The sequence below is a fragment of the Triticum urartu genome, chromosome 4, assembly GCF_003073215.2.
Source record: "Triticum urartu cultivar G1812 chromosome 4, Tu2.1, whole genome shotgun sequence".
Classification (NCBI taxonomy): domain Eukaryota; kingdom Viridiplantae; phylum Streptophyta; class Magnoliopsida; order Poales; family Poaceae; genus Triticum; species Triticum urartu.
Window position 1 is genome coordinate 4,109,453 of NC_053025.1, and position 11,227 is coordinate 4,120,679.

At 42.7% G+C, this 11,227-nt stretch overlaps 2 protein-coding genes across 2 annotated transcripts; both read right to left on the minus strand.

The window, feature by feature from the left end:
- Window positions 1–3,690: 3,690 nt before the first annotated feature.
- LOC125553326 (histone H2B.11-like) lies at window positions 3,691–4,924 on the minus strand. The gene has a single exon (XM_048717131.1). It carries the CDS (start codon window positions 4,844–4,846, stop codon window positions 3,986–3,988), a length of 861 nt encoding a protein of 286 aa, XP_048573088.1. The 5' UTR covers window positions 4,847–4,924; the 3' UTR covers window positions 3,691–3,985.
- Window positions 4,925–9,094: 4,170 nt separating this feature from the next.
- LOC125550133 (ACT domain-containing protein ACR10-like) lies at window positions 9,095–11,033 on the minus strand. The gene is made up of 4 exons (XM_048713049.1): window positions 10,886–11,033; window positions 10,130–10,460; window positions 9,758–10,042; window positions 9,095–9,620 (listed from the first exon to the last, which is right to left on the minus strand). The coding sequence occupies exons 1-4, from the start codon at window positions 10,966–10,968 to the stop codon at window positions 9,477–9,479; spliced, it is 843 nt and encodes a 280-aa protein (XP_048569006.1). The 5' UTR covers window positions 10,969–11,033; the 3' UTR covers window positions 9,095–9,476.
- Window positions 11,034–11,227: the final 194 nt, after the last annotated feature.

Sequence of the window (11,227 nt, forward strand, 5' to 3'; positions counted from 1 at the left end):
TGGATCCTATTCCGCGACTGAGAAACAGCGGAATTCTGGTTCCCCGCTGCCCGGAGCAACGCTCTGATTTGCAACAAGCCCCTGCCAGCCTCCGACTGGGAGGGCTGAATCGATTCTGCTATACGGGCCGCGGCTGCCAAATTCTGAACTGGGGTCCGATATACCTGCGTAAGCGGGAAGAGCTGACGTCGACTGGACTCGGGAGCTCGCTGACGCGCTTGCTCGTCGAGTATTCGCTGGAGATTCTCCGGTCGAGTGCGCTCGGCCAAGTTAGCCAAGCGCGCGTCCTCCAAGGCCCGGGCCTCGGGGGTTTCTCCGACGATAGGAGTGCGGAGTGCATCCATGTTCCGGCGGTGAAGCTCCTCTCGCTGCAATGACGTGAGAAGTTCGGGGAGATAATCATCGTGGGGATGCGACGGGTCACCTCCACCCGTGCCTCCATCAGTGCGAGGGAAACCGGGAGGACTGTGTGTTCCATCGACCGCCAGAACCTCAGCCACCGGGTCGCTGCTGTCCCACTCGGATGCAGTCTCCGCGGAGCCAGTCGAACAGGCCGTAGAGGGATTTGTCGGGCTCGATTGCCGTGACTTGTGGGGCTGCCGACTGGCGGGCCACGGCATGCCTCACCCACCTCTGAAGTCTCGACCGGCCGGAGCGCTCGCGCCGGTGAGAGACAGGGCGGGAAGATGACACGGGAGCCGACCGATACTGGGTCGACGGCTGCCGCAGGAGGACGCCACGAACACATGCGCGGAAGTGCGTCGCACCGCGGATGGGGAGGGCGTCGATGTCTAGTGGAGCCTCCTGAAGCCAAGCGGAGTTGTCGGCGACGAACGTGATTGCGCCGAGACGGATCTCGCGGCCCTCCACCAAATCTCCGCACGAAAACATGATCAAAGGGATCAGAAAAATCACAACTTCTCCAACTAGGCGCTAAGACTCCGGCCCCACGGTGGGCGCCAACTGTCGTGGTTCTAACTCTGACAGTGAGGTAGGGGGGTATGTATGGAGAGGCTAGATCTCAGCTATGGAGAAGCTGTAAATACACCAGGATGTACGAGTTCAGGCCCTTTGCGAAGGAAGTAACAGCCCTACGTCTCGGTGCCCGGAGGCGGTCGACTGGATTATGTGTGTATGGATTACAGGGGTGCCCACCCCTGCTACTGAGGAGGGGGGTGGCTTATATAGAGTTCGCCAGACCCCTTCGGTCCTCAGTAATGCAGGGTTAAAATACATTAAGACTGGGCGTTACTGGTAACGTCCTTATTAAAGTGCTATGATGACCATAAAGACTACTTAATGGCCGACCGTTTGCTTGCGGAGTGACTTTAGATCTCCTGTCAGTTGAGTGGTTGGCTTCGTAGTCGAGTGGTAGCTTCCTGGTCGAGTGTCTTGAATCCGTCGAGTGGGATACCTTCAAGTCGATTGAAAGGCGACTTCTTCCAGGGATGTCCTTGGTTAGGGCTCTTAGGACAGGTCCATGCCCTTACCCTGGGTACATAGCTTCATCAGCGAGGACGGGTTCGAGCGGCGCGCGAGAGGTTGGAGACGAAAGAAGTGGGGAGATCTAACTGAATTTTCGTAAGTGTTGTATATATAGGAGAGGCCTTTAGTACCGGTTGGAGCCACCAACCGGTACTAAAGGCCAACTTTGGCCAGGCCAAGAGGCGGGAAGAGGGCCTTTAGTACCGGTTGGTGGTTCCAACCGGTACTAAAGGGTGGTCTTTTAGTACCGGTTTGAGCCACCAACCGGTACTAAAGGCCTCGCGCTGCCACCCCCAAAAGTTTAGTCCCACCTCGCCGGCGAAGTGCAGGCCGCACTGGTTTATAAACCCACCCGCTACCTCTTCGAACTCCTCTATATAGCAGGCTTCTGGGCCTAATTAATTAGGGCGCGCTGCCCTGTGAGCCTGCTGGCCCTTCTGGGCCTGCATTTGCACACCCTAGGTCTGGCAGGCCCACTGGGCAGCGCGCCAACAAATTTTTTATATAGTTTTTTCTTTTCTGCATTATTTATTTTCTTCTATTTATTTTTGAGTTAGTTTTTTATATAGTTTTTTCTTTTCTGCATTATTTATTTTCTTCTATTTATTTTTGAGTAATTTTTTTGTATAGTTTTTTTTTCTGCATTATTTCTTTTCTTCTATTTAATTTCTTCTGGAAATTGAATGCTGCATACTGAACAATTAGGTAAATGACCGAAAAACAATAAATGATATCAGAACATGTTGGAAATTGATGACGTCGCTTTGAATGCTGCATACTGAACACAAAAGAAGTCCGGAGTTCAAATAAGTTTAAAAAACATTGAAGTGGCCGTGTAACAGATGAGTTCTCGTCCGAAACCCTGATACTCCGAAAGAGTATGTCCAGTTTGTACACGAAGTGCGTCCAGTTTTTGCCGTGACCCTCTCTACTCTTTCGCGCATGCTATGCGGGTGATATGATGATACCATGCCAAGTTTCAACATTTTCAGTATTCATTTTGTAACGATTTTCAATTTCATGGTCATTTAGCTCTCTAAACAATTAGGTAAATGACCAAAAAATAACAAATGATGTCAGAACATGTTGGAAATTGATGACGTCGCTTTGAATGCTGTATACTGAACACAAAAGAAGTCCGAAGTTCAAATAAGTTTAAAAAACATTGAAGTGGCCGTGTAACAGATGAGTTCTCGTTTGAAACCCTGATACTCCGAAAGAGTTCGTCCAGTTTGTACACGAAGTGCGTCCAGTTTTTGCCATGACCCTATCTACTCTTTCGCGCATGCTATGCGGGTGATATGATGATACCATGCCAAGTTTCAACATTTTCAGGATTCATTTTGTAGTGATTTTCAATTTCACGATCATTTAGCTCTCTAAACAATTAGGTAAATTATCGAAAAACAAGAAATGATGTCAGAACATGTTGGAAATTGATGACGTCGCTTTGAATGCTGTATACTGAACATAAAAGAAGTCCGGAGTTCAAATAAGTTATTAAAAATAAAAAAGAGGTGCAATGCTAGTTAATTTGCTTTAAGCCATTCGGAATAGTGTAGACTGCACTACACATAGCTCAGTGCAATCTATGCTATCCCGCAAGGCTTGAAGCTAATCAATATGTAGGTGAGCATTGTAACTCTTTGTCATTGTATGTGCACTCACGGCTTATAAACCGCTCATACTGCCTCTCTCTTGGCGAGGTGGGACTAAAAATCAGCTTACAAAGAAACTCTAGTACCGGTTCATGGCATGAACCAGTACTAAAGGTCTTCGTGGGCTTATAAACCGCTCATACTGCCTCTCTCTTGGTGAGGTGGGACTAAAAATCAGCTTACAAAGAAACACCGGTTCATGGCATGAACCAGTACTAAAGGTCTTCATGGGACCCTAGACTGACCGTAGCCTGACACGCCACGAACCGGTACTAAAGGTTACCCACCATTAGTGCCGGTTCAAATTCAAACGGGCACTAATGTGCTTCACATTTAGCCTTTTTCTAAAAGTGCATGACAAGTCGACATATATAGTCTCTGCATGCATGGCTTTATATGTTTGTTCACGTGTCTAGCAAGTTCCTGTCATGTGTGGTTAGCCCCCCCACTCACATAACTAATTACGGACTCTCTCATTTGCTACAACACACAACATGCATACAACCATTAGATCGAAAAATGTACACCAACTGAAGCATGCACACAATGACCAACAGAAATATACTACTGGCTAGTACTAATTTAAGCAGGGAGGCACCATTATATTAGCGCTAGCGCCACTACTACATCAACAGCAACTAATTGACCAACTAACTACACTAGGTACATCATCTGCCACCAACTTAAAACTACTTTTCCAAAAGTAAGTCCAGACTGAACCATACATGCAATCATGCCATCGGAAACACAACTAAACTGAACCAACTACTAGTAGGAGTACTAGCATGCACCCTGCTGCCCTGCTTCTTACGGAGGGATCTTCACTTGTTGACATGTACACTTCAGGACGTGTACATGGTGACGGCCTTGGTGCCCTCGGAGATGGCGTGCTTGGCGAGCTCGCCGGGGAGCACCAGCCGCACCGCGTTCTGCACGTCGCGGGACGTGAGCGTGGCGCGCCCGGCGTACTGCGCCAGCCGCGACGCCTCCGTGGCCAGCCGCTCGAACATGTCCGCCATCATCATGTCCAGCGCCTGCATCGTCTTCCCCGACGCCCCCAGGTCCGGGTGCACCTGCTTCAGCACCCGGTACACGTACGCCTTGTACCCCATGTCGATGTTGTTCCCTCCCAGCCGACGACGACGCCGCCCGCCTCTTCCTTTTCCCATGTTCTTCCTCGCCGCCGCCTCCGCCTTGCGCGTCCTGGCCTTGCCCTCGCTCCTCGCCCTCTTCTGCGTCGGCGTCTCGGGGCCCTCCGGCTTGGTCGGCTCGCCGTCGTCCTCCTCTGCAGGCCGCTTCTTCCCGTCGGCGGTCTCGTCCTGGTACGCGTAGGGCTCCTCCTGCGTCTCCTGGCTCTGCAGCGACGCCGGCGTCTTGCTGCCAGCACCTTTCTTGCGCTGCTGCTGCTCCTCCTCCTGGGGTGACGGCGAGACCGGCACCACCAGCGGCCCGGCAGGCGACTTGGCGTTGGCGGCGCCTCTCTTGGAGGCGGGCTGCTTCTTGGCGCCGGCGGTGGGCTGGGCGTCGGGGGTGGTGACGACCTCGACGTGCACGTCGCGGGAGCGGGAGACGTCGACGACCTCCGGCTGCGGGTCGTCCTGGGAGGCGGGGAGGATGGTGGTGGCGACCTCCACGGTCTCCTCCACCACCTTGGTCTTGACGACGGAGCTGACCACCTTGCTGCCGCGGCGCTTGGGAGCCATCTCGCTACTCTTGCTACTGCTTTGCTAGTGTGGACTGTGGAGTGTACTGGGACTGAGCGTGAGGTGAAGTGGGTTGCACAAGTGTGTTGGACGAAGTGAGCTCGGCAGCTGGCGTACTTATGGAGGAAGGTGGGAGGGGCACGTGTAGGGTGGCCGGACACGCGGCAGCGGCAGAGGTGAGACCGGCCGGCGACGTGGTAACACGCGGAGGGAAGGAGGCGGTAAGAAACTGTCCACCGTCTTGGGCTCTGTGTGTGACCGAGCTGCATTGCGTTTGCGTTTGCGTTTGCATGGCATGCACGGTGGCCTCTTTCTGGAACAAGCTTGCACCTTCCTTCCTTGGTTGGAACGCGCGACAGCAATTCAAATTCTGGCTGTTTGAATTGTTTTTCATTCGACTGGACAGGAGGAGTAGTTCCTTCCAGACTAGTCTTTGCTGTCATGTAACGCCATGGCCATGCAAGCTCTGGACGCCTTACACGTCTGCATTATGATCCAAGGGTGTACTGTGCACTGGGCTCCACATGGACCTCCGCACCCTGGCCCGGCCCAAGCTGCCGCTCGTAGCAACTAGCAAACTTCAAAAAGGGGCTAGAGACAAAGTCGTCTGAAAAAAAATTTTGTTAAGTTGATTTTTTTCATAATCAAATATGACTTCACCGATTTTTGCTAAGTCAATTTTTTCTAACATTCTAAATGGATTGCCTCCATTGGGGTAAGCCAACATTTTCTACAGGAACACTCGGCCGGCCTTTGCAGTCACAAAACAAAAACCACCAGATACTTCACCTTGGTCTCAAACATAAAAGAAACTGACTCGTAAAAAACTACACACAAGTGTTCGAGTTCATAGATATATCTTCTACGTGTAAGTTCTAATCATTCGATCTAAAGGAACCTAATTACGTGTAAATTTTAATCGATCGATCCAATGGAACCTAATTACATGCAAGTTTTAATCGATCGATCTAATGGAACATAATTACGTGTAGGTTTCATAACAAGGAATGAATCACAGTTGCATTGATATTCCCTTAAAGACTAAAAATAAATAAAACTAAAACAAAATAATAAATTTTCTAAGAACAAATAAATTTGTGGCATGACTATTACCCTTTGGAAAGAAAGAAAATGAAAAAAAGACAAAATTTGCACATAATGTACATATAAATCACGCTTTTTAATAAAATACAAAAATAATTATATAACAATTATTGGCATTGATATTTAACCTTAAAGAAAGAAATACAATGAAATAAGTTAGTGGCATTAATATTTTCGCAAGAAAAAAAGTTTACTGAGAAGGAATCAGTTAGTAGCATTGATATTTAACGTTTAAGGAAGAAATACAATGAGATAGAAACTAAACAAAATCAAACTAGTAATTTTTTTTTGTAAGGAAAAATGAATTAGTGGCATTGGTATTAACCTTTAAGGACAAAGAACATAAAAAATAAAGCAAATAATGAGAAAATTTACACAAAAATGTGTTTTTTTCATATGCAAGAAAATGCATATAAGAGTGGAATTTTTCAAAAGTAAGTATGATAATAAGGAATGAACTAGAGTGGCATTGATATTACCCTTAAAGAAGAAGGAAAATGAAACAGAACTAAAACAGAAAAAACAAAATAATGAAAATTTTCTAAGAACATATGAATTGTGTGGCATTACTATTATCCTTTGGAAGGAAAGAAAATAGAAAATGAGAAAAATTGCACATAATTTACATAGAAATTATGGATTATAATAGTGGAATTTTCGCACACAAAAAAACAGTTCCCTAAGAACAAATCAGTTAGTGGCATTGATATTTAACCTTAAATGTCAAAAATATCAGTTGGTGGCATGGAAAATAATGAAATAATTACACAAAAATGTGTTTTTTTCACATGTAAGAACAAGCATGTAATAATAGAATTTCTTAAAAGTAAGTTTCATAATAAGGAATGAATAAGAGTGGCATTGATATTACCATCAAAGAAGAAAGAAAATTAAATAAAAACTAAAACAAGAAAACAGAATAATGAAATTTTCTAAGAACGAATGAATTAGTGGCACTATTATTACCCTTTGGAAAGAAAAAAAATTGCACATAATTTACATAAAAATTATGTTTTTTATAATATGCAAGAACAAACATATAATAGTGGAATTTTCGCAAAAAAGTACACTAAGAAAGAATCAGTTAGTGGAATTGATATTTGATCTTAAACAAAGAAAGAAAAATGACAGATTTGCACATAATTTACATAGAAATTACGCATTTTCATATTATGCAAGAATAAACATATAATAGTGAAATTTTCGCAAAAAAGTACACTAAGAAGGAATCAGTTAGTGGAATTGATATTTAATCTTAAACAAAGAATGAAAAATGACAAATTTGCACATAATTTACATAGAAATTATGCATTTTCATATTCATTTGCACATAATTTACATACAAATTGCGCATTTTCATAATATGCAAGAATAAACATATAATAGTGGAATTTTCGCAAAAAAGTACAGTAAGAAAGAATCAGTTAGTGGAATTGATATTTGATCTTAAAGAAAGAAAGAAAAATGACAAATTTGCATATAATTTACATAGAAATTATGCATTTTCGTAATATGCAAGATTAAACATACAATAGTGGAATTTTCGCAAAAAAGTACAGTAAGAAAGAATCAGTTAGTGGAATTGATATTTGATCTTAAAGAAAGAAATAAAAATGACAAATTCGCACATAATTTACATAGAAATTACGCATTTTCATAATATGCAAGATTAAACATATAATAGTGGAATTTTCGCAAAAAAAAAGTTCCCTAAGAAGGAATCAGTTAGTTGAATTGATATTTGACCTTGAAGAAAGAAATAAAATGAAATAAAAACTTAACAAAATCAAAGTAATATTGTTTTTAAGGAAAAATGAATTAGTGGCACTGGTATTACCCTTTAAGAAGAAATAAAATAAAATTAATTAAATCAAATAGTGAAAAATGCACGCAATTTTTTTAATCATATGCAAGAACAAGTATATAACGGTGGAATTTCTCAAAAAGAAGTTTGATAATAAGGAATGAGTTAGAGTGGCATTAATATCACCCTTAAATAAGAAAGAAAATAAAAGGAAAACAAAAACAAAAACAAAAAATAATGAAATTTTGTAAGAATGGATGAATTAGTGGCATTAATATTACCCTTTGGGAAGAAATAAACTAAAAAAATGACAACATTTGCACATAATTTTCATAAAGTACGCTTTGTATAACAAAAATAAACTTATAGTAGAGAAATTTCACAAAAAGGAGTTTCTTAAGAAGGAATAAATTAATAACAATGGCTTTTCCATTTAAGAAGAAAAAAGTGAAACAAATAATGACAACATTTGCATAAAATTTACATGGAAATTGTGCTTATCATAATATGTAAGAATAAACATTTAATGGTGGAATGTCTGCAGGAAAGAAGTTTCCTCAGAAGCAATAAGTTGGATTCATACTTAACCTTAAAAAAGAAAGAAAATGAAATAAAAGCGGAACAAGATCAAAATAATAAAGTTTTCTAAGGGATATTGGATTGGTGGCATTGGTATTGCCCTTTGAGAAGAAAAAGAATGTTTTTTTTAGCAAATAATGACAAAATTTACGCAGAAGTTACATTTTTTATCATATGCAAGAATAAGCATATAATAGTGGAATTTTCGCAAAAAGAAGTTTCATTAGAAGGAATGAATTATGGGCAGAATACTACCCTTAAAGAAAATATAGTAATGAAAATTTCTAATAAAGATTACGTTACTGGCATTATTATTACCCTCTAGAAAGAATGAAAATAAAAACAAATGATAAAAAAAATTGTACACGTAATTTGCACAAAAATTGTGTTCTTTTTATAATATGCAAGAATAGAATAATAGTGAAATTTCACAAAAGGAAATTCCGTAAGAAAGAATAAATTAATAGCATTGGTATTGCCCTTAAAGAAAATAAAATAAAATAAACACTTAATCAAAATCAAAATAATCAAGTTTTTGAAGAAATAATAAATTAGTGGCACTGAAATTGCCCTTTAAAAGGGAAAAAAAGGAAAACAAAACCTGAAAAACTTGCACAAAACTTTGCACTGAAATTACATCACAAAAGTGTAAAGTTTGTATGGATGTATGTTGTTTCTTTTCATGTACGTTGTTGCATCACAAAAGTGTAAAGTTTGTATGGATGGCCCCTTTTATCTAAAAATAATAAAATCAGCAAGCATTGCCAACTATTAGTACTATTGTTAGAATCACTTCATTAATTTGCCCTACTCGTGCTGATCACTAGCTAGCTAATACTCGTCCACCAGCTGAGCTGGGCAAAGATACACCACAGTAAATACTTGAGACCCAACAACACAGGTCTATGCACCATCATTTCATTGCCTAACAACAATGCAAGGCAAGTATTTCAGACTGATGCAGTATGAACTAACTAGGCAGTGGAAACCACTTAATAATTTACAACAGCAGCCATCAACATCCCTCCCTATGTACACCTAGTCGATGGCACCTACTGTACACAAAACAAACAAACTAAGCCCCTCCCTGTCTTTTGCAACAAGACTGAATGTTAAGGAAGATGCATGCTGGAGACAAGTTAGTCAGTCCCAGCCCATGAGCATGTTGGTGACGCTGTCGACGATCTTGCTCCGCACCGAGCACGAGAGCTCGTGTTCGTCCTCCCCCAGGTGCACCCTGTACACTTCCCATTCCCGATCGTCCACCACATGCCTTCCGATCTCAGCCTACAAACCATTCATCAAACAAAAACTTGGTTATGTCAATGAACAACCATCAGAGCGAGGTGTGTGGTTGTCAGACAGGAATGAACATTTTTTTTTTGAAAAGGGGAATGAACATGGTGGACACACGATTTCATTACCAAGAAGACTCGTCTATGGAGGTTCTTAAGCGCGAGCGTGATGTCATAGAACACCAGCGGTCTGCCCTTCCCGGACACCTCCACCGGGTTCGCCACCAGCAGCTCCGAGTCGGGGCCCCGGTTCACCAACGCCACGCGGAGCGGCCGCAGCAGCTCCATCCTCAGGCGGGAGCACATGCTTCTCTGTTTCTGCTGGTCAAGTATCTTTTTCCCATCCGACTGCACCGCGAACAGATCCACCTCGCACCGGCCCTTCTGGCCCGCGTAGAACCGGCCATACGAAATCTGACAGCAAACACAACTCCCTACTCAATACATATCCCACCCAAAGAAATAAAATAAAAATACCGTTGCTTCGATATACTGAATTACCTGGATGTTGCAGTCCTTGACTGTTCTCATGATGTCGTACAGGAGGCCCTTGTGGTCGCCGCACTGTATCTGAATCAGGGTGTGCACGGGGCTGAGGGAGTTGTCCATAGTGACCGACAGGCTACCGCTGGACCTCGATTGCTCCTCTATGGCATCTACCTCGCTGAACATCTGCTCCAGGACAACAGGCGACAACAATGCTGAAGCTTGGAGGCAAGAAGACATGTCCTCCGTCGCGGATTCTATTTCGCAACTCGTCACGGAGTCGCCTAAGACACTCTGGAGCTTTTCATAGGCCTCTTCCCTCCTGCTCTTTGTGTGTAGAAGTTCCCTGAAATCATTGCACGAGGTATCCGTTCATTTACCGTCACAAAGGTAGACATACTTATATTTGAAATGATGGACATCAATTACTAAACATAAGCCATGCAGATTTTCTATTTCAAATGATGTACCTTAGTAAACATAAACTACAGAGCTGAAGATTACCTAATAAACTATGAAAGAAAACATGACAGAACAACTTCATACTGCTAAGAGAAGCAATTAACGAGTTATAGAGGATCATATGCTCTCATGATAAATTCGCAAGAAGGTTAATTATGCATATCCTAAGACAATACCATATCCCTTGAGAAATGAACACTGTTCAACCAGCAGGTTGCAAAAAGTCAACAATACTTTGTTATGGGATTGACAAACAAAATAACCTATGGGAGGCACCGAAAAGAATGTACGAGGAGATAAGAAATGGACCTAGCATCAGTGATGAAGAAAAGGTCCATCACTCTCCCATCTGGCGTGGTGGAGACCTTGACCCTCCTAATTGTGAGTTCCATCTCGGAGAGCACGCACGTCACGTCTGCAAATCAGACAAATCCCACGAAGCAGGTCAGGATTAGACATTTCCTTTGTACACATTATGAATCCTGTCATGCTCTTTCACTGGGAAAAACATTTCTCAAACATGCCCACTAACACCTCCAAGTGAGGACTGCACATCCTAAATTCTTACAATTATCATATACTAGGAAATACCAGGGTCACAAGAATTGGGGTGCCAAACAATATACATCGATTACATCACAGTAGATAAAC